The following is a 21,318-nucleotide window of genomic DNA, read 5'->3' on the forward strand; positions in this document are numbered from 1 at the left end:
TAGTTTAGAAAAATGTATGTTACTTATCTTTGTGTAGCATAAGATAAAATGTATTGATTAATTAAAATCAACTCAACACTGGTATACCGCACAGCCCCACAGCACCCCCTGGAGGTCAGGCTAGGGTGGGCAGTATCCAGACGTTCATATCGTCATACAGTCCTTCTCTCATACCGAGATTTACGATATTAACGGTTTAGTACACAAGGGGTTTCCATAAAATGCAAAAAAAAAGCCCAATGTGCTAACAACCTTAGCACAAGTAATAGCGAATATCCATGGAGGCTGCTAGCTAAATATGCTAACGAGCACAAACGAAAATACACAAAATTGCAAATCTAACAGTATAGCTTCCGCCCCTCTCTTCGCCCCAACCTGGGCTCGAACCAGGGACCCTCTGCACACAACAACAACTGACACCCCACGAAGCATCGTTACCCATCGCGCTAGAAAAGCCGCGGCCCTTGCAGAGCAAAGGAGAACAACTACTTCAAGGTCTCAGAGCGAGTGACGTCACCCGATTTAAACGCTATTAGCGCGCACCACCGCTAACTAACTAGCCATTTCACATCGGTTACACAAAGACAGGCAATCCAGCTCAAAGTTATACATATATAGGTAGGCGCTACCAAATGGCATTTTTGGTAAGTTTGCACATTTACAAGCCAATGTGAACGGAACACATTGTGCAAATGAATAAAGATTTGACGCATGCTTGTCTGAAGGAAGAACAGTACTGGCTCTGAACCAGCATATCTACATGCTGTGTGTCTGGAGTCGCTAGGGCAACGGACCTGTCTGCTCTGAGAAGAGGGGGAAGAGCAGACGGGTGGAGAAAAGAGAGAAGAAGAAAAAAAAGGAAATGAAGGGAAATGGAGATACCTAATCAGTTATACAACTGAAATGTGTCTTCCCCATTTAACCCCCTCTGAATCAGAGGGGTGCGGGGGACTGCCTTAATCAACATCCACGACATTCCCCGGCGCCCGGGGAACAGCGGGTTAACTGCCTTGCCCCTTTATTTACCTTGTCAGCTTGGGTATTCTGCTCAACGCTCAAACCACTAGGCTACCTGCCGCCTGAAGATAGCGGCCGCTGTACAGAAGTCAAAGCTCTCTGGATTATTTTTTTTTTCAAAAACACAAAACTAACCCAATATGATGCCCCCGTCACCTTATTAAATTCAGCCACTTACTTAGATTAACGAGCAAGATGAATTTACGGGGTCGGGTTAACACAGAATTATACTTTTTTCACAAGACTAAAACACGAGAAATATCGTGCTGCGTTTTGTAAATGATGTAAAATGCTTTTTATTGTAATTACTGCCTCAGACTAATGTTGTGTCACAACGTGTAGAGTTGTTTCCGCGCTGCTGTGCGGTTGTTGCTAACCTTACTATTCTACCTGCCAACTTTGTTTTTTTACTTTTTAATGGCCGTTTTATATTTACATTTTTTCCCCCCCTCCATCGCTCGATTTTTTTCATTCATCTTTTTCACTCCGGACGCTTTATCTGGACGTGGTTCGTCAGGACCTCCACCAGCCGAAGCTAAGTAGTAACATTAACATTATGCCTTCCAATTGCAATCGCTGTACTCGTAATATACAGGAGAAGGATCGCCTTACAGCGAGGATAGCTGTGCTGCAAGCCCAGCTTCAGACGCAATCGTAAGGCAAGGGTAATTTACTGTAGGAAAGGATGAAACAGCGTCTGTGCCACCAGTAAGTACAGATAGTAACGTTAGTATAAACCCCCTCGCACGGTCCCCCGCAGCCGGACAACTTTCTCATGGCTTCTGGAGGGAAACGCTGTAGGAATGCTCAACCGGTGTCGCTCATTCAGCTGACACAAACTTTAAACCGGTTCTCCCCATTAAGCAGCGAGCCGGAGTCAGAGGTCGAGCCTTCTCTGGTCTCTCCTCCTCCCGTTACGGGGTCAGAGGTCGAGCCTTCTCTGGTCTCTCCTCCTCCCGTTACGGGGTCAGAGGTCGAGCCTTCTCTGGTCTCTCCTCCTCCCGTTACGGGGTCAGAGGTCGAGCCTTCTCTGGTCTCTCCTCCTCCCGTTACGGGGTCAGAGCCTTCTCTGGTCTCTCCTCCTCCCGTTACGGGGTCAGAGGTCGAGCCTTCTCTGGTCTCTCCTCCTCCCGTTACGGGGTCAGAGCCTTCTCTGGTCTCTCCTCCTCCCGTTACGGGGTCAGAGCCTTCTCTGGTCTCTCCTCCTCCCGTTACGGGGTCAGAGCCTTCTCTGGTCTCTCCTCCTCCCGTTACGGGGTCAGAGCCTTCTCTGGTCTCTCCTCCTCCCGTTACGGGGTCAGAGCCTTCTCTGGTCTCTCCTCCTCCCGTTACGGGGTCAGAGCCTTCTCTGGTCTCTCCTCCTCCCGTTACGGGGTCAGAGCCTTCTCTGGTCTCTCCTCCTCCCGTTACGGGGTCAGAGCCTTCTCTGGTCTCTCCTCCTCCCGTTACGGGGTCAGAGCCTTCTCTGGTCTCTCCTCCTCCCGTTACGGGGTCAGAGCCTTCTCTGGTCTGTACTCCTCCCGTTACGGGTTCTGAGACGCCGAAGCCTCCCACCATTAGCTCTGACAAATTGAAAACCCTAGTCATTGGCGACTCCATTACCCGCAGTATTAGACTTAGAACTAATCATCCAGTGATCATACACTGTTTACCAGGGGGCAGGGCTACCGACGTAAAGGTTACTCTGAAGACGGTGCTGGCTAAAGCTAAAACTGGCGAGTGTAGAGAGTATAGGGATATTGTTATCCACGTCGGCACCAACGATGTTAGGATGAAACAGTCAGAGGTCACCAAGTGCAACATAGCTTCAATGTGTAAATCAGCTAGAAAGATGTCGGCATCGAGTAATTGTCTCTGGCTCTACAGCAGAGTCTCACAACTCAATCGCTGGTTGAAAACTGTTTTCTGCCCCTCCCAAAAGATAGAATTTGTAGATAATTGGCCCTCTTTCTGGGACTCACCCACAAACAGGACCAAGCCTGGCCTGTTGAGGAGTGACGGACTCCATCCTAGCTGGAGGGGTGCTCTCATCTTATCTACGAACATAGACAGGGCTCTAACTCCTCTAGCTCCACAATGAAATAGGGTGCAGGCCAGGCAGAAGGCTGTTAGCCAGCCTGCCAGCTTAGTGGAGTCTGCCACTAGCACAGTCAGCGTAGTCAGCTCAGCTTTCCCCATTGAGACCGTGTCTGTGCCTCGATCTAGGTTGGGCAAAATTAAAAATGGCGGTGTTCGCTTTAGCAATCTCACTAGTATAAAGACCTCCTCCATTCCTGCCATTATTGAAAGAGATTGTGATACCTCACATCTCAAAATAGGGCTACTTAATGATAGATCCCTCACTTCCAAGGCAGTTATAGTCAATGAACTAATCACTGATAATAATCTTGATGTGATTGGCCTGACTGAAACATGGCTTAAGCCTGATGAATTTACTGTGTTAAATGAGGCCTCACCCCCTGGTTACACTAGTGACCATACCCCCCGTGCATCCCGCAAAGGCGGAGGTGTTGCTAACATTTACGACAGCAAATTTCAATTTACAAAAGAAAACTGACGTTTTCATCTTTTGAGCTTGTAGTCATGAAATCTATGCAGCCTACTCACTCACTTTTTATAGCTACTGTTTACAGGCCTCCTGGGCCATATGCAGCGTTCCTCACTGAGTTCCCTGAATTCCTATCGGATCTTGTAGTCATGGCAGATAATATTCTAATTTTTGGTGACTTTAACATTCACATGGAAAAGTCCACAGACCCACTCCAAAAGGCTTTCGGAGCCATCATCGACTCAGTGGGTTTTGTCCAACATGTCTCTGGACCTACTCACTGCCACAGTCATACTCTGGACCTAGTTTTGTCCCGTGGATCTCTGTTGTGGATCTTAACGTTTTTCCTCATAATCCTGGATTATCGGACCACCATTTTATTACGTTCGCAATCGCAACAAATAATCTGCTCAGACCCCAACCAAGAATCATCAAAAGCTGTGCTATAAATCTTCGAACAACCCAAAGATTCCTAGATGCCCTTCCAGACTCCCTCCGCCTACCCAAGGACGTCAGAGTACAAAAATCAGTTACCACCTAACTGAGGAACACAATTTAACCTTGCGTAATACCCTAGATGCAGTCGCACCCCTAAAACATTTGTCATAAGAAACTAGCTCCCTGGTATACAGGAAATACCCGAGCTCTGAAGCAAGCTTCCAGAAAATTGGAACGGAAATGGCGCCACACCAAACTGGAAGTCTTCCGACTCGCTTGGAAAGACAGTACAGTGCAGTATCGAAGAGCCCTCACTGCTGCTCAATCATCCTATTTTTCCAACTTAATTGAGGAGAATAAGAACAATCCATAATTTATTTTGATATTGTCACAAAGCTAACTAAAAAGCAGCATTCCCCAAGAGACGATGGCTTTCACTTCAGCAGTGATGAATTCATGAACTTCTTTGAGGAAAAGATCATGATCATTAGAAAGCAAATTACAGACTCCTCTTTAAATCTGCGTATTCCTCCTAAACTCCGTTGTCCTGAGTCTGCACAACTCTGCCAGGATCTAGGATCAAGGGAGACAAGTGTTTTAATACTAGATCTCTTGACACATTAGTGAAAATAATCATGGCCTCTAAACCCTCAAGCTGCATACTGGACCCTATTCCAACTAAACTACTGAAAGAGCTGCTTCCTGTGCTTGGCCCTCCTATGTTGAACATAATAAACGGCTCTCTATCCACCGGATGTGAACCAAGCTCACTGAAAGTGACAGTAATAAAGCCTCTCTTGAAAAAGCCAAACCTTGACTGAGAAAATATTTTAAAACGATCGGCCTATATCGAATATCTCATTCCTCTCAAAAATGTTAGAAAAAGCTGTTGCGCAGCAACTCACTGTCTTCCTGAAGACAAACAATGTACACGAAACGCTTCAGTCTGGTTTTAGACCCCATCATAGCACTGAGACTGCACTTGTAAAGGTGGTAAATGACCTTTTAATGGCGTCAGACCGAGGCTCTGCATCTGTCCTCGTGCTCCTAGACCTTAGTGCTGCTTTTGATACCATCGATCACCACAATATTTGGGAGGGTTAGGAAACCCAAATTGGTCTACATGGACAATTTCTGGCCTGGTTTAGATCTTATCTGTCGGAAAGATATCAGTTGGTCTCTGTAGATGGTTTGTCCTCTGACAAATCAACTGTAAATTTCAGTGTTCCTCAAGGCTCCGTTTTAGGACTACTATTGTTTTCACTATATAGTTCACCTCTTGGTGATGTCATTCGGAAACATAATGTTAACTTTCACTGCGGACGACACACAGCTGTACATTTGGATGAAACATGGTGAAGCCCCAAAATTGCCCTCCCTGGAAGCCTGTGTTTCAGACATAAGGAAGTGGATGGCGGCAAATGCTCTACTTTTAAACTGCTAGTTCTAGGTCCCAAGAAACAAAGAGATCTTCTGTTGAATCTGGCAATTAATCTTGATAAGGACCTCGGCGTTACTCTGGACCCTGATCGCTCTTTTGACGAACATGTCAAGACTGTTTCAAGGACAGCTTTTTCCCATCTACATAACATTGCAAAAATCAGAAACCTTCTGTCCAAAAATGAATCCATGCTTTTGTCACTTCTAGGTTAGACTACTGCAATTCTCTACTTTCCGGCAACCCGGATAAAGCACTAAATAAACTTCAGTTAGTGCTAAACACGGCTGCTAGAATCTTGACTAGAACCAAAAAATGTGATCATATTACTCCAGTGCTAGCCTCCCTACACTGACTTCCTGTTAAGGCAAGGGCTGATTTCAAGGTTTTAGTGTTAACCTACAAAGCATTACAAGGGCTTGCTCCTATCCATCTTCCCGATTTAGTCCTGCCGTACATACCTACACGTACGCTACAGTCACAAGATGCAGGCTTCCTTACTGTCCCTAGAATTTCTAAGCAAACAGCTGGAGGCAGGGCTTTCTCCTATTGAGCTCCATTTTTATGGAATAGTCTGCCTACCCATGTGAGAGACACAGACTCGGTCTCAAGCTTTAAGTCTTTATTGAAGACTCATCTCTTCAGTAGGTCCTATGATTGAGTGTAGTCTGGCCCAGGAGTGTGAAGGTGAACGGAAAGGCACTGGAGCAACAAACCGCCCTTGCTGTCTCTGCCTGGCTGGTTCCCCTCTCGCCACTGGGATTCTCTGCCTCTAACCCTATTACAGGGGCTGAGTCACTGGCTTACTGGTGCTCTTCCATGCCGTCCCTAGGAGAGGTGCATAATAATAGTTTGTGTCGGGGGGCTAGGGTCATTCTGTTATATCTGGAGTATTTCTCCCGTGTTATCCGGTGTCCTGTGTGAATTTAAGTATGCTCTCTCTAATTCCCTTTCTCTCGGAGGACCTGAGCCCTAGGACCATGCCTCAGGACAACCAGGCCTGATGACTCCTTGCTGTCCCCAGTCCACCTGGTCAGTGCTGCTGCTCCAGTTTCAACTGTTCTGCCTGCGGCTATGGAACCCTGACCTGGTCACCTGACGTGCTACCTGTCCCAGACCTGCGGTTTTCAACTCTCTAGAGACAGCAGGAGTGGTAGAGATACTCTGAATGATCGGCTATGAAAAGCCAACTGACATTTACTCCTGACTTACTACACCTGTTGCTGAGATGTTACAGTCAACATAGGCCTACAACACAGAGTAATTAGCCTGATGAAGACCATCTTGGTTAGTGAAGGTAGTTTGGTTTGTCCCAGTACGTAGTTTGTCCTCTTTACCTTTCCGTAGTCGGTTGTAAGGACCAGGTATCCGTCGTCGTGGGAACAGGAGCTGACAGTAGCAGGGAGGAGCAGCTCTTTGTCCCGCAGCCAGACACGGGCCCCCTGAAACACAACAAAAGATCAACCTCTGGGAGCACAGAAGACATTACTAGAATCTGTGTCAATGTCAAGGGCCACTTCAGGAGGGGAATGGCCCCCCATACACATGCCATAAGAAAAACAAAATGGTTTCCAGTCCTGGTTCTACAGTATAGACACCAACATTTCAGAGACAAATATAAATGGTTACCAGTCCTGGTTCTACAGTATAGACACCAACATTTCAGAGAGAAAATATAAATGGTTTCCAGTCCTGGTTCTACAGTATAGACACCAACATTTCAGAGAGAAAATATAAATGGTTACCAGTCCTGGTTCTACAGTATAGACACCAACATTTCAGAGAGAAAATATAAATGGTTTCCAGTCCTGGTTCTACAGTATAGACACCAACATTTCAGAGAGAAAATATAAATGGTTTCCAGTCCTGGTTCTACAGTATAGACACCAGAGAGAAACCATTACCTACAAAGATAGAGGTGGTCTTCAAAGTTCTTCAAAAGAAAAGAAACAGTTTGTGAGACATTAAAACACAACAGCAGACATTAACACAACAGACATTAAAACACAACAGCAGACATTAACACAACAGACATTAAAACACAACCAGTCAGTCCCTGACTCAGGTTCTGACCAGTTGGAGAGGTCCTTGACCCTCTGTCTCACAATCCTGCCACATAGCACAGCCTAGCCATTAGCCATCCCAGGCTCCCAGGCAGGCTCAGAGCATAGGGCTGCAGCGCCATAGTGTCCACTGTGTTCTACTGAGGGAGGGCTGCAGCACCATAGTGTCCACTGTGTTCTACTGAGGGAGGGCTGCAGCACCATAGTGTCCACTGTGTTCTACTGACGGAGGGCTGCAGCGCCATAGTGTCCACTGTATTCTACTGAGGGCTGCAGCACCAGTGTCCACTGTGTTCTACTGAGGGAGGGCTGCAGCACCAGTGTCCACTGTGTTCTACTGAGGGCTGCAGCACCAGTGTCCACTGTGTTCTACTGAGGGCTGCAGCACCAGTGTCCACTGTGTTCTACTGAGGGCTGCAGCACCAGTGTCCACTGTGTTCTACTGAGGGCTGCAGCACCAGTGTCCACTGTGTTCTACTGAGGGCTGCAGCACCAGTGTCCACTGTGTTCTACTGAGGGCTGCAGCGCCATAGTGTCCACTGTGTTCTACTGAGGGAGGGCTGCAGCACCATAGTGTCCACTGTGTTCTACTGACGGAGGGCTGCAGCACCATAGTGTCCACTGTGTTCTACTGAGGGAGGGCTGCAGCACCATAGTGTCCACTGTGTTCTACTGAGGGCTGCAGCGCCATAGTGTCCACTGTGTTCTACTGAGGGCTGCAGCACCATAGTGTCCACTGTATTCTACTGACGGAGGACTGCAGCACCATAGTGTCCACTGTGTTCTACTGAGGGAGGGCTGCAGCACCAGTGTCCACTGTGTTCTACTGACGGAGGGCTGCAGCACCATAGTGTCCACTGTATTCTACTGAGGGCTGCAGCACCATAGTGTCCACTGTGTTCTACTGAGGGCTGCAGCACCATAGTGTCCACTGTGTTCTACTGAGGGAGGGCTGCAGCACCATAGTGTCCACTGTGTTCTACTGAGGGAGGGCTGCAGCGCCATAGTGTCCACTGTGTTCTACTGAGGGAGGGCTGCAGCACCATAGTGTCCACTGTGTTCTACTGACGGAGGGCTGCAGCACCATAGTGTCCACTGTGTTCTACTGACGGAGGGCTGCAGCACCATAGTGTCCACTGTGTTCTACTGACGGAGGGCTGCAGCACCATAGTGTCCACTGTGTTCTACTGAGGGCTGCAGCACCATAGTGTCCACTGTATTCTACTGAGGGAGGCCTGCAGCACCATAGTGTCCACTGTGTTCTACTGAGGGAGGACTACTCTTTAACATAATGACAGAAACATTCTACAAGGAGTGTCCCTCTTCCCAGCGAATCATCTAACGACCACACAGCCTGACGTTCAAACTACCCCCCCAACCCATGAAGCATTGCAGCACACAGTCACCATTTCCTGTTTTCCTATCTGTTAAAAAAACAAAAACACAGATAGGTGGTCTGCTCCAGACTGGAGTCAACGACCTCCCACCCATGATGTGGGTTCTGACTTTTACACATGAAATTATATATATATATATATATATATATATATATATATATATATATATATATATATATATATATATATATATATATATGAATAAGTATAAGAGAGACAGAGAAGAGAGACAGAGAAGAGAGACAGAGAAGAGAGACGAGAGAGAGAGAGACAGAGAAGAGAGACAGAGAAGAGAGAGAGACAGAGAAGAGAGACAGAGAGAGAGAGACAGAGAAGAGAGAGAGACAGAGAGAGAGAGAGACAGAGAAGAGAGACAGAGAAGAGAGACAGAGAAGAGAGACAGAGAAGAGAGACAGAGAGAGAGACAGAGAGAGAGACAGAGAGAGAGACAGAGAGAGAGACAGAGAGAGAGAGACAGAGCGAGCGAGGTGAATGTACTGTATAACGTTTACATTCTGTCAGGATATATGTTATTGTTAACCATCTGGGATCCTCTGGGAGGAGAAGAGAGACAGTCTGGTACCAGTCACCATGACAGCCGTGAGTTGGGGAGGAGTGAGCACTTTGGGGGTTAGAGGTCAGGTGAAGTGAGGAAGAACATGGCCCTAATCTTCAGAGGTGTAAGGAGAAAAGGGGTACATATACTTGGTTTGAGCTTTTAATAAAAATCCATGAGTTTTACTTACTCTTTATCAAGAACCTAATAACACCTGTTACTGGGTGGTGAGGAAGAGGAGCCAGGTCTGCAGGAACCACTAGCTGACTGGGGAGTGAGGAAGAGGAGCCAGGTCTGCAGTAACCACTAGCTGACTGGGGAGTGAGGAAGAGGAGCCAGGTCTGCAGGAACCACTAGCTGACTGGGTGGTGAGGAAGAGGAGCCAGGTCTGCAGGAACCACTAGCTGACTGGGTGGTGAGGAAGAGGAGCCAGGTCTGCAATAACCACTAGCTGACTGGGGGGTGAGGAAGAGGAGCCAGGTCTGCAGGAACCACTAGCTGACTGGGGAGTGAGGAAGAGGAGCCAGGTCTGCAATAACCACTAGCTGACTGGGGAGTGAGGAAGAGGAGCCAGGTCTGCAATAACCACTAGCTGACTGGGGAGTGAGGAAGAGGAGCCAGGTCTGCAGTAACCACTAGCTGACTGGGGAGTGAGGAAGAGGAGCCAGGTCTGCAATAACCACTAGCTGACTGGGGAGTGAGGAAGAGGAGCCAGGTCTGCAGGAACCACTAGCTGACTGGGGAGTGAGGAAGAGGAGCCAGGTCTGCAGGAACCACTAGCTGACTGGGGAGTGAGGAAGAGGAGCCAGGTCTGCAATAACCACTAGCTGACTGGGGAGTGAGGAAGAGGAGCCAGGTCTGCAATAACCACTAGCTGACTGGGGAGTGAGGAAGAGGAGCCAGGTCTGCAGGAACCACTAGCTGACTGGGGAGTGAGGAAGAGGAGCCAGGTCTGCAATAACCACTAGCTGACTGGGGAGTGAGGAAGAGGAGCCAGGTCTGCAGTAACCACTAGCTGACTGGGGAGTGAGGAAGAGGAGCCAGGTCTGCAGTAACCACTAGCTGACTGGGGAGTGAGGAAGAGGAGCCAGGTCTGCAGGAACCACTAGCTGACTGGGGAGTGAGGAAGAGGAGCCAGGTCTGCAGTAACCACTAGCTGACTGGGGAGTGAGGAAGAGGAGCCAGGTCTGCAGTAACCACTAGCTGACTGGGGAGTGAGGAAGAGGAGCCAGGTCTGCAGTAACCACTAGCTGACTGGGGAGTGAGGAAGAGGAGCCAGATCTGCAATAACCACTAGCTGACTGGGGAGTGAGGAAGAGGAGCCAGGTCTGCAGGAACCACTAGCTGACTGGGGAGTGAGGAAGAGGAGCCAGGTCTGCAATAACCACTAGCTGACTGGGGAGTGAGGAAGAGGAGCCAGGTCTGCAGTAACCACTAGCTGACTGGGGAGTGAGGAAGAGGAGCCAGGTCTGCAGTAACCACTAGCTGACTGGGGAGTGAGGAAGAGGAGCCAGGTCTGCAGGAACCACTAGCTGACTGGGGAGTGAGGAAGAGGAGCCAGGTCTGCAATAACCACTAGCTGACTGGGGAGTGAGGAAGAGGAGCCAGGTCTGCAGTAACCACTAGCTGACTGGGGAGTGAGGAAGAGGAGCCAGGTCTGCAGGAACCACTAGCTGACTGGGGAGTGAGGAAGAGGAGCCAGGTCTGCAATAACCACTAGCTGACTGGGGAGTGAGGAAGAGGAGCCAGGTCTGCAGTAACCACTAGCTGACTGGGGAGTGAGGAAGAGGAGCCAGGTCTGCAATAACCACTAGCTGACTGGGGAGTGAGGAAGAGGAGCCAGGTCTGCAGGAACCACTAGATGACTGGGGAGTGAGGAAGAGGAGCCAGGTCTACAATAACAGAAACCACTAGCTGACTGGGGGGTGAGGAAGAGGAGCCAGGTCTGCAATAACAGGAACCACTAGTGGTCGCCACCTACAGGGTCTGCCCACAACTCCACATACAGTAATACAAATAAATATATACATATAATATATATATTTACAGTGCATTCAGAAAGTATTCAGACCCCTTGACTTAGTGGAGTCTGCCACTAGCACAGTCAGCGTAGTCAGCTCAGCTTTCCCCATTGAGACCGTGTCTGTGCCTCGATCTAGGTTGGGCAAAATTAAAAATGGCGGTGTTCGCTTTAGCAATCTCACTAGTATAAAGACCTCCTCCATCCCTGCCATTATTGAAAGAGATTGTGATACCTCACATCTCAAAATTGGGTTACTTAATGTTAGATCCCTCACTTCCAAGGCAGTTATAGTCAATGAACTAATCACTGATAATAATCTTGATGTGATTGGCCTGACTGAAACATGGCTTAAGCCTGATGAATTTACTGTGTTAAATGAGGCCTCACCCCCAGGTTACACTAGTGACCATACCCCCCGTGCATCCGGCAAAGGCGGAGGTGTTGCTAACATTTACGATAGCAAATTTCAATTTACAAAAAAAAAAACAACAATGACGTTTTCGTCTTTTGAGCTTCTAGTCATGAAATCTATGCAGCCTACTCACTCACTTTTTATAGCTACTGTTTATAGGCCTCCTGGGCCATATGCAGTGTTCCTCACCGAGTTCCCTGAATTCCTATCGGATCTTGTAGTCATAGCAGATAATATTCTAATTTTTGGTGACTTTAACATTCACATGGAAAAGTCCACAGACCCACTCCAAAAGGCTTTCGGAGCCATCATCGACTCAGTGGGTTTTGTCCAGCATGTCTCCGGACCTACTCACTGCCACAGTCATACTCTGGACCTAGTTTTGTCCCATGGAATAAAATGTTGTGGATCTAAATGTTTTTCCTCATAATCCTGGACTATCGGACCACCATTTTATTACGTTTGCAATTGCAACAAATAATCTGCTCAGACCCCAACCAAGGAGCATTAAAAGTCGTGCTATAAATTCTCAGACAACCCAAAGATTCCTTGATGCCCTTCCAGACTGCCTCTGCCTACCCAAGGACGTCAGAGGACAAAAATCAGTTAACCACCTAACCGAGGAACTCAATTTAACCTTGCGCAATACCCTAGATGCAGTTGCACCCCTAAAAACTAAAAACATCTGTCATAAGAAACTAGCTCCCTGGTATACAGAAAATACACGAGCTCTGAAGCAAGCTTCCAGAAAATTGGAACGGAAATGGCGCCACACCAAACTGGAAGTCTTCCGACTAGCTTGGAAAGACAGTACCGTGCAGTATCGAAGAGCCCTCACTGCTGCTCGATCATCCTATTTTTCCAACTTAATTGAGGAAAATAAAAACAATCCGAAATTTCTTTTTGATACTGTCGCAAAGCTAACTAAAAAGCAGCCTTCGCAAATGGAGGATGGCTTTCACTTCAGCAGTAATACATTTATGAACTTCTTTGAGGAAAAGATCATGATCATTAGAAAGCAAATTACAGACTCCTCTTTAAATCTGGGTATTCCTCCAAAGCTCCATTGTCCTGAGTCTGCACAACTCTGCCAGGACCTAGGATCAAGGGAGATACTAAAGTGTTTTAGTACTATATCTCTTGACGCAATGATGAAAATAATCATGGCTTCCAAACCCTCAAGCTGCATACTGGACCCTATTCCAACTAAACTACTGAAAGAGCTGCTTCCTGTGCTTGGCCCTCCTATGTTGAACATAATAAACGGCTCTCTATCCACCGGATGTGTACCAAACTCACTAAAAATGGCAGTAATAAAGCCTCTCTTGAAAAAGCCGAATCTTGATCCAGAAATTATAAAAACTATCGGCCTATATCGAATCTTCCATTCCTCTCAAAATTTTTAGAAAAAGCTGTTGCACAGCAACTCACTGCCTTCCTGAAGACAAACAATGTATACGAAACGCTTCAGTCTGGTTTTAGACCCCATCATAGCACTGAGACTGCACTTGTGAAGGTGGTAAATGACCTTTTAATGACGTCAGACCGAGGCTCTGCATCTGTCCTCGTGCTCCTAGATCTTAGTGCCGCTTTTGATACCATCGATCACCACATTCTTTTGGAGAGATTGGAAACCCCAAATTGGTCTACATGGACAAGTTCTGGCCTGGTTTAGATCTTATCTGTCGGAAAGATATCAGTTGGGCTCTGTGAATGGTTTGTCCTCTGACAAATCAATTGTAAATTTTGGTGTTCCTCAAGGTTCCGTTTTAGGACCACTATTGTTTTCACTATATATTTTACCTCTTGGGGATGTCATTCGAAAACATAATGTTAAATTTCACTGCTATGCGGACGACACACAGCTGTACATTTCAATGAAACATGGTGAAGCCCCAAAATTGCCCTCGCTAGAAGCCTGTGTTTCAGACATAAAGAAGTGGATGGCTGCAAACTTTCTACTTTTAAACTCGGACAAAACAGAGATGCTTGTTCTAGGTCCCAAGAAACAAAGAGATCTTCTGTTGAATCTGACAATTAATCTGGATGGTTGTACAGTCGTCTCAAATAAAACTGTGAAGGACCTCGGCGTTACTCTGGACCCTGATCTCTCTTTTGAAGAACATATCAAGACTGTTTCAAGGACAGCTTTTTTCCATCTACGTAACATTGCAAAAATCAGAAATTTTCTGTCCAAAAATGACGCAGAAAAATTAATCCATGCTTTTGTTACTTCTAGGCTGGACTACTGCAATGCTCTACTTTCCGGCTACCCGGATAAAGCACTAAATAAACTTCAGTTAGTGCTAAATACGGCTGCTAGAATCCTGACTAGAACGAAAAAATTTGATCATATTACTCCAGTGCTAGCCTCCCTACACTGGCTTCCTGTTAAGGCAAGGGCTGATTTCAAGGTTTTACTGCTAACCTACAAAGCATTACATGGGCTTGCTCCTACCTATCTTTCCGATTTGGTCCTGCCGTACATACCTACACGTACGCTACGGTCACAAGACGCAGGCCTCCTAATTGTCCCTAGAATTTCTAAGCAAACGGCTGGAGGTAGGGCTTTCTCCTATAGAGCTCCATTTTTATGGAATGGTCTGCCTACCAATGTGAGAGACGCAGACTCAGTCTCAACCTTTAAGTCTTTACTGAAGACTTATCTCTTCAGTAGGTCCTATGATTAAGTATAGTCTGGCCCAGGAGTGTGAAGGTGAACGGAAAGGCTGGAGCAACGAACCGCCCTTGCTGTCTCTGCCTTGCCGGTTCCCCTCTTTCCACTGGGATTCTCTGCCTCTAACCCTTTTACAGGGGCTGAGTCACTGGCCTACTGGTGTTCTTCCATGCCGTCCATGGGAGGGGTGCGTCACTTGAGTGGGTTGAGTCACTGACGTGGTCTTCCTGTCTGGGTTGGCGCCCCCCCCTTGGGTTGTGCCATGGCGGAGATCGTTGTGGGCTATACTCAGCCTTGTCTTAGGATGGTAAGTTGGTGGTTGGAGACATCCCTCTAGTGGTGTGAGGGCTCTGCTTTGGCAAAGTGGGTGGGGTTATATCCTGCCTGTTTGGCCCTGTCCGGGGGTATCATCGGATGGGGCCACAGTGTCTTCTGATCCCTCCTGTCTCAGCCTCCAGTATTTATGCTGCAGTAGTTTATGTGTCGGGGGGCTAGGGTCAGTCTGTTACATCTGGAGTATTTCTCCTGTCTTATCCAGTGTCCTGTGTGAATTTAAGTATGCTCTCTCTAATTCTCTCTTTCTCTCTTTCTGTCTTTCTCTCGGAGGACCTGAGCCCTAGGACCATGCCTCAGGACTACCTGGTATGATGACTCCTTGCTGTCCCCAGTCCACCTGGCCGTGCTGCTGCTCCAGTTTCAACTGTTCTGCCTGCGGCTATGGAACCCTGACCTGTTCACCGGACGTGCTTGTTGCACCCTCGACAACTACTATGATTATTATTATTTGACCATGCTGGTCATTTATGAACATTTTAACATTTTAACATTTTGACCATGTTCTGTTATAATATCCACCCTGCACAGCCAGAAGAGGACTGGCCACCCCTCATAGCCTGATTCCTCTCTAGGTTTCTTCCTAGGTTTTTGGCCTTTCTAGGGAGTTTTTCCTAGGGAGTTTTTCCTAGCCACCGTGCTTCTTTCACATGCTTTGCTTGCTGTTTGGGGTTTTAGGCTGGGTTTCTGTACAGCACTTTGAGAATATCAGCTGATGTACGAAGGGCTATATAAAAATAAATTTGATTGATTTGATTTGATTTGACTTGTTCCACATTTTGTTACATTACAGCCTTATTCTAAAATGTATTAAATAGTTCTCTTCCTCATCAATCTACACACAATACCCCATAATGACATCACAATACCCCATAATGACATCACAATACCCCATAATGACATCACAATACCCCATAATGACAAAGCAAAAACACGTTTTTTTTTGGTTGCAAATGTATAAAATAAAACTGAAATATCACATTTACATAAGTATTCAGACCCTTTACTCAGTACTTTGTTGAAGCACCTTTGCCAGCGATTACAGCCTCGAGTCTTCTTGGGTATGACGCTACAAGCTTGGCACACCTGTGTTTGGGGAGTTTCTCCCATTCTTCTCTTCAGATCCTCTCAAGCTCTGTCAGGTTGGATGGGGGAGCATCGCTGCACAGTTATTTTCAGGTCTCTCCAGAGATGTTCTGGAGAGTGCTGCAGAGATGGGGGAGCCTTCCAGAAGGACAACCATCTCCAGAGAGGAACTCTAGAGTTCTGTCAGAGGGACCATCGGGTTCTTGGTCACCTCCCTGACCAAGGCCCTTCTCCTCCGATTGCTCAGTTTGGCCGGGCGGCCAGCTCTAGGAAGAGTCTTGGTGGCTCCAAACTTCTTCCATTTAAGAATGATGGAGGCCGCTGTGTTCTTGGGGACCTTCAATGCTGCAGAAATGTTTTGGTACCCTTCCGCAGATCTGTGCCTCAACACAATCCCGTCTCGGAGCTTTACAGAAAATGTATTCGACCTCATGGCTTGGTTTTTGCTCTGACGTGCACTGTCAACTGTGGGACCTTGTATAGACAGGTGTGACGCCTTTCCAAATCATATCCAATCAATTGAATTTACCACAGGTGGACTCCAATCAAGTTGTAGAAACATCTCAAGGATGATCAATGGAAACAGGAAGCACCTGAGCTCAATTTAGAGTCTCAGAGCAAAGGGTCTAAACACTTAAGTGAATATTTGTTTATTTTTTATAAATTTGCTAAAATTTAACAATCAGTTTTTGCTTTGTCATTATGGGGTAGTGTGTGTAGATTGACGAGGAAGATATATTTTTTAATCAATTTTAGAATAAGGCTATAAGGTAATGTGTCCAGTCCTCTCCCATTATAGCAAACCACTGAGACTAGTTCTAGCCAACAGTAGACTGGAGAGAGTCGTTTGTCCAACAGGAGAGCCGATTCGTTTGTCCAACAGGAGGAGAGAGAAGAGTCGTTTGTCCAACAGGAGAAGAGAGCCGAGTCGTTTGTCCAACAGGAGAAGAGAGCCGAGTCGTTTGTCCAACAGGAGGAGAGAGCAGAATCGTTTGTCCAACAGGAGGAGAGAGCAGAATCGTTTGTCCTACAGGAGAAGAGAGAAGAGTCATTTGTCCAACAGGAGAAGAGAGCCGAGTCGTTTGTCCAACAGGAGAAGAGAGCCGAGTCGTTTGTCCAACAGGAGAAGAGAGCAGAGTCGTTTGTCCAACAGGAGAAGAGAGCAGAGTCGTTTGTCCAACAGGAGAAGAGAGCAGAGTCGTTTGTCCAACAGGAGAAGAGAGCAGAGTCGTTTGTCCAACAGGAGAAGAGAGCAGAGTCGTTTGTCCAACAGGAGAAGAGAGCAGAGTCGTTTGTCCAACAGGAGAAGAGAGCAGAGTCGTTTGTCCAACAGGAGAAGGGAGCCGAGTCGTTTGTCCAACAGGAGAAGAGAGCCGAGTCGTTTGTCCAACAGGAGAAGAGAGCCGAGTCGTTTGTCCAACAGGAGAAGAGAGCCGAGTCGTTTGTCCAACAGGAGAAGAGAGCCGAGTCGTTTGTCCAACAGGAGAAGAGAGCCGAGTCGTTTGTCCAACAGGAGAAGAGAGCAGAGTCGTTTGTCCAACAGGAGAAGAGAGCAGAGTCGTTTGTCCAACAGGAGAAGAGAGCAGAGTCGTTTGTCCAACAGGAGAAGAGAGCAGAGTCGTTTGTCCAACAGGAGAAGGGAGCCGAGTCGTTTGTCCAACAGGAGAAGAGAGCCGAGTCGTTTGTCCAACAGGAGAAGAGAGCCGAGTATTTGTCCAACAGGAGAAGAGAGCAGAGTCGTTTGTCCAACAGGAGAAGAGAGCAGAGTCGTTTGTCCAACAGGAGAAGAGAGCAGAGTCGTTTGTCCAACAGGAGAAGAGAGCAGAGTCGTTTGTCCAACAGGAGAAGAGAGCAGAGTCGTTTGTCCAACAGGAGAAGAGAGCAGAGTCGTTTGTCCAACAGGAGAAGAGAGAAGAGTCGTTTGTTCAACAGGAGAAGAGAGAAGAGTCGTTTGTCCAACAGGAGAAGAGAGAAGAGTCGTTTGTCCAACAGGAGAAGAGAGAATAGTCGTTTGTCCAACAGGAGAAGAGAGCAGAGTCGTTTGTCCAACAGGAGAAGAGAGCAGAGTCGTTTGTCCAACAGGAGAAGAGAGAAGAGTCGTTTGTCCAACAGGAGAAGAGAGAAGAGTCGTTTGTCCAACAGGAGAAGAGAGAAGAGTCGTTTGTCCAACAGGAGAAGAGAGAAGAGTCGTTTGTCCAACAGGGCAGAGACAGTGAACAGATCTGTAAAGCCTGTGTTTTGTGAAGATGAAATCCTAGACAAGGTTATACCTTTTAATTAAGGCATTTGGATATTACTTCAAATAAACACCTGGTCTTGTCATTTACAGCACCAGCGTAAAGAGCACATTCAAGAAGTCCAACCATAATGAGTCATTATGAATCATTGAGAATGCACAAACTGCAGGGAAAATTAAAAAGACATTTGTTCATTGATTCCACATATTGTCCAGTGCCTTTCCCCCCCTTTGTGCTTGTTGGTGTAATGATAGAAGGCATTAGAGAGACAAAGCAAGCAGGCAGGCAGGCAGGCAGGCAAGCAAGCAGGCAAGCAGGCAGGCAAGCAAGCAGGCAGGCAGGCAGGCAGGCAGGCAGGCAGGCAGGCAGGCAGGCAGGCAGGCAGGCAAGCAAGCAGGCAGGCAGGCAGGCAGGCAGGCAGGCAGGCAGGCAGGCAGGCAGGCAGGCAGGCAGGCAGGCAACAATGGACACATTAGCAATAACAATGGAAGGCAATGGGAGTTTACTCGCTCGCCTCCAGATTCTCAGAAGGGACTGCCCACATACATACATACATACATACATACACATATATACTGCAAAGTTGCTTAGGAGCCAGAAACAGAGCGGCCATGTGTATCGGCGCCACCTTGCTGATGAGAAGGACATGCTAAACCGTCCCAAAGACAACAGGTAACTTTAGGCTGCTACTTAATAATCTGAACAGAGTGTTTATTTGTAAATAGAAGGACTGGGGGAAAACGCATGTTACCTCAATTAGCCTAGCTAGCTTCTCTACTCGCTAACTCGCTAGCTTCTCTACTCGCTAACTCGCTAGCTTCTCTACTCGCTAGCTTCTCTACTCGCACGTCGCCTCAATTAGCCTAGCTAGCTTCTCTACTCGCTAACTAGCTAGCTTCTCTACTCGCACGTCGCCTCAATTAGCCTAGCTAGCTTCTCTACTCGCTAACTCGCTAGCTTCTCTACTCGCTAGCTTCTCTACTCGCTAACTAGCTAGCTTCTCTACTCGCATGTCGCCTCAATTAGCCTAGCTAGCTTCTCTACTCGCTAGCTTCTCTACTCGCACGTCGCCTCAATTAGCCTAGCTAGCTTCTCTACTCGCTAACTCGCTAGCTTCTCTACTCGCACGTCGCCTCAATTAGCCTAGCTAGCTTCTCTACTCGCTAACTAGCTAGCTTCTCTACTCGCACGTCGCCTCAATTAGCCTAGCTAGCTTCTCTACTCGCTAACTAGCTAGCTTCTCTACTCGCACGTCGCCTCAATTAGCCTAGCTAGCTTCTCTACTCGCTAGCTTCTCTACTCGCTAGCTTCTCTACTCGCTAACTCGCTAGCTTCTCTACTCGCACGTCGCCTCAATTAGCCTAGCTAGCTTCTCTACTCGCTAACTAGCTAGCTTCTCTACTCGCATGTCGCCTCAATTAGCCTAGCTAGCTTCTCTACTCGCTAGCTTCTCTACTCGCTAGCTTCTCTACTCGCTAACTAGCTAGCTTCTCTACTCGCACGTCGCCTCAATTAGCCTAGCTAGCTTCTCTACTCGCTAACTCGCTAGCTTCTCTACTCGCACGTCGCCTCAATTAGCCTAGCTAGCTTCTCTACTCGCTAACTCGCTAGCTTCTCTACTCGCACGTCGCCTCAATTAGCCTAGCTAGCTTCTCTACTCGCTAACTCGCTAGCTTCTCTACTCGCTAGCTTCTCTACTCGCTAACTAGCTAGCTTCTCTACTCGCATGTCGCCTCAATTAGCCTAGCTAGCTTCTCTACTCGCTAGCTTCTCTACTCGCACGTCGCCTCAATTAGCCTAGCTAGCTTCTCTACTCGCTAACTCGCTAGCTTCTCTACTCGCACGTCGCCTCAATTAGCCTAGCTAGCTTCTCTACTCGCTAACTAGCTAGCTTCTCTACTCGCACGTCGCCTCAATTAGCCTAGCTAGCTTCTCTACTCGCTAACTAGCTAGCTTCTCTACTCGCACGTCGCCTCAATTAGCCTAGCTAGCTTCTCTACTCGCTAGCTTCTCTACTCGCTAGCTTCTCTACTCGCTAACTCGCTAGCTTCTCTACTCGCACGTCGCCTCAATTAGCCTAGCTAGCTTCTCTACTCGCTAACTAGCTAGCTTCTCTACTCGCATGTCGCCTCAATTAGCCTAGCTAGCTTCTCTACTCGCTAGCTTCTCTACTCGCTAGCTTCTCTACTCGCTAACTAGCTAGCTTCTCTACTCGCACGTCGCCTCAATTAGCCTAGCTAGCTTCTCTACTCGCTAACTCGCTAGCTTCTCTACTCGCACGTCGCCTCAATTAGCCTAGCTAGCTTCTCTACTCGCTAACTCGCTAGCTTCTCTACTCGCACGTCGCCTCAATTAGCCTAGCTAGCTTCTCTACTCGCTAACTAGCTAGCTTCTCTACTCGCACGTCGCCTCAATTAGCCTAGCTAGCTTCTCTACTCGCTAACTAGCTAGCTTCTCTACTCGCACGTCGCCTCAATTAGCCTAGCTAGCTTCTCTACTCGCTAACTAGCTAGCTTCTCTACTCGCACGTCGCCTCAATTAGCCTAGCTAGCTTCTCTACTCGCTAACTAGCTAGCTTCTCTACTCGCACGTCGCCTCAATTAGCCTAACTAGCTTCTCTACTCACATGTCGCCTCAATTAGCCTAGCTGCTCGTTAACTAGCTAGCTTGTCTATTCTGTTTGATGCAGTCAAGAAGACAGGTACTATTTAATCAGATGGGATGATTGACAAACTTCTAGCTTGTCCATATGTTATTTAACTAGCGTGAATCGGCATGGATGCTACTGTCCCCGCTCTCCCTCTGCAACCAGAGTCACTCACTCACTTGTTAAATCCACTTCAAAATCAGTGTATATGAAGGTGAGGAGACAGGTTAAAAGAGGTGTTAACTCTAATGAACTTATCCCTCTGCAGAGGAGGTCATTCTGGGTCTTCCTTTCCTCTGGCGATCCTCATGAGAGACAGTTTCATTATAGCGTTTGATGGTTTTTACTTTGGTTTGGTTACTACATGATTCCATATGTGTTATTTCATAGTTATTCTACAATGTAGAAAATAGTACTAAATAAAAACCCTTGAATGAGTAGGTTTC

At 47.3% G+C, this 21,318-nt stretch overlaps 1 protein-coding gene across 1 annotated transcript in view; it reads right to left on the bottom strand.

The window, feature by feature from the left end:
- The window catches only part of myo10l3 (myosin X, like 3), a 188,515-nt gene that overhangs the window by 157,136 nt on the left and 10,061 nt on the right, over positions 1–21,318 (bottom strand). Inside the window, 1 exon segment of the mRNA XM_082967263.1 lies at positions 6,779–6,883. Within this exon segment, the coding sequence (XP_082823389.1) occupies positions 6,779–6,883 (105 nt within the window).

This window comes from Salmo salar, chromosome 21 (assembly GCF_965601325.2).
Source record: "Salmo salar chromosome 21, fSalSal1, whole genome shotgun sequence".
Taxonomy (NCBI): Eukaryota; Metazoa; Chordata; class Actinopteri; order Salmoniformes; family Salmonidae; genus Salmo; species Salmo salar.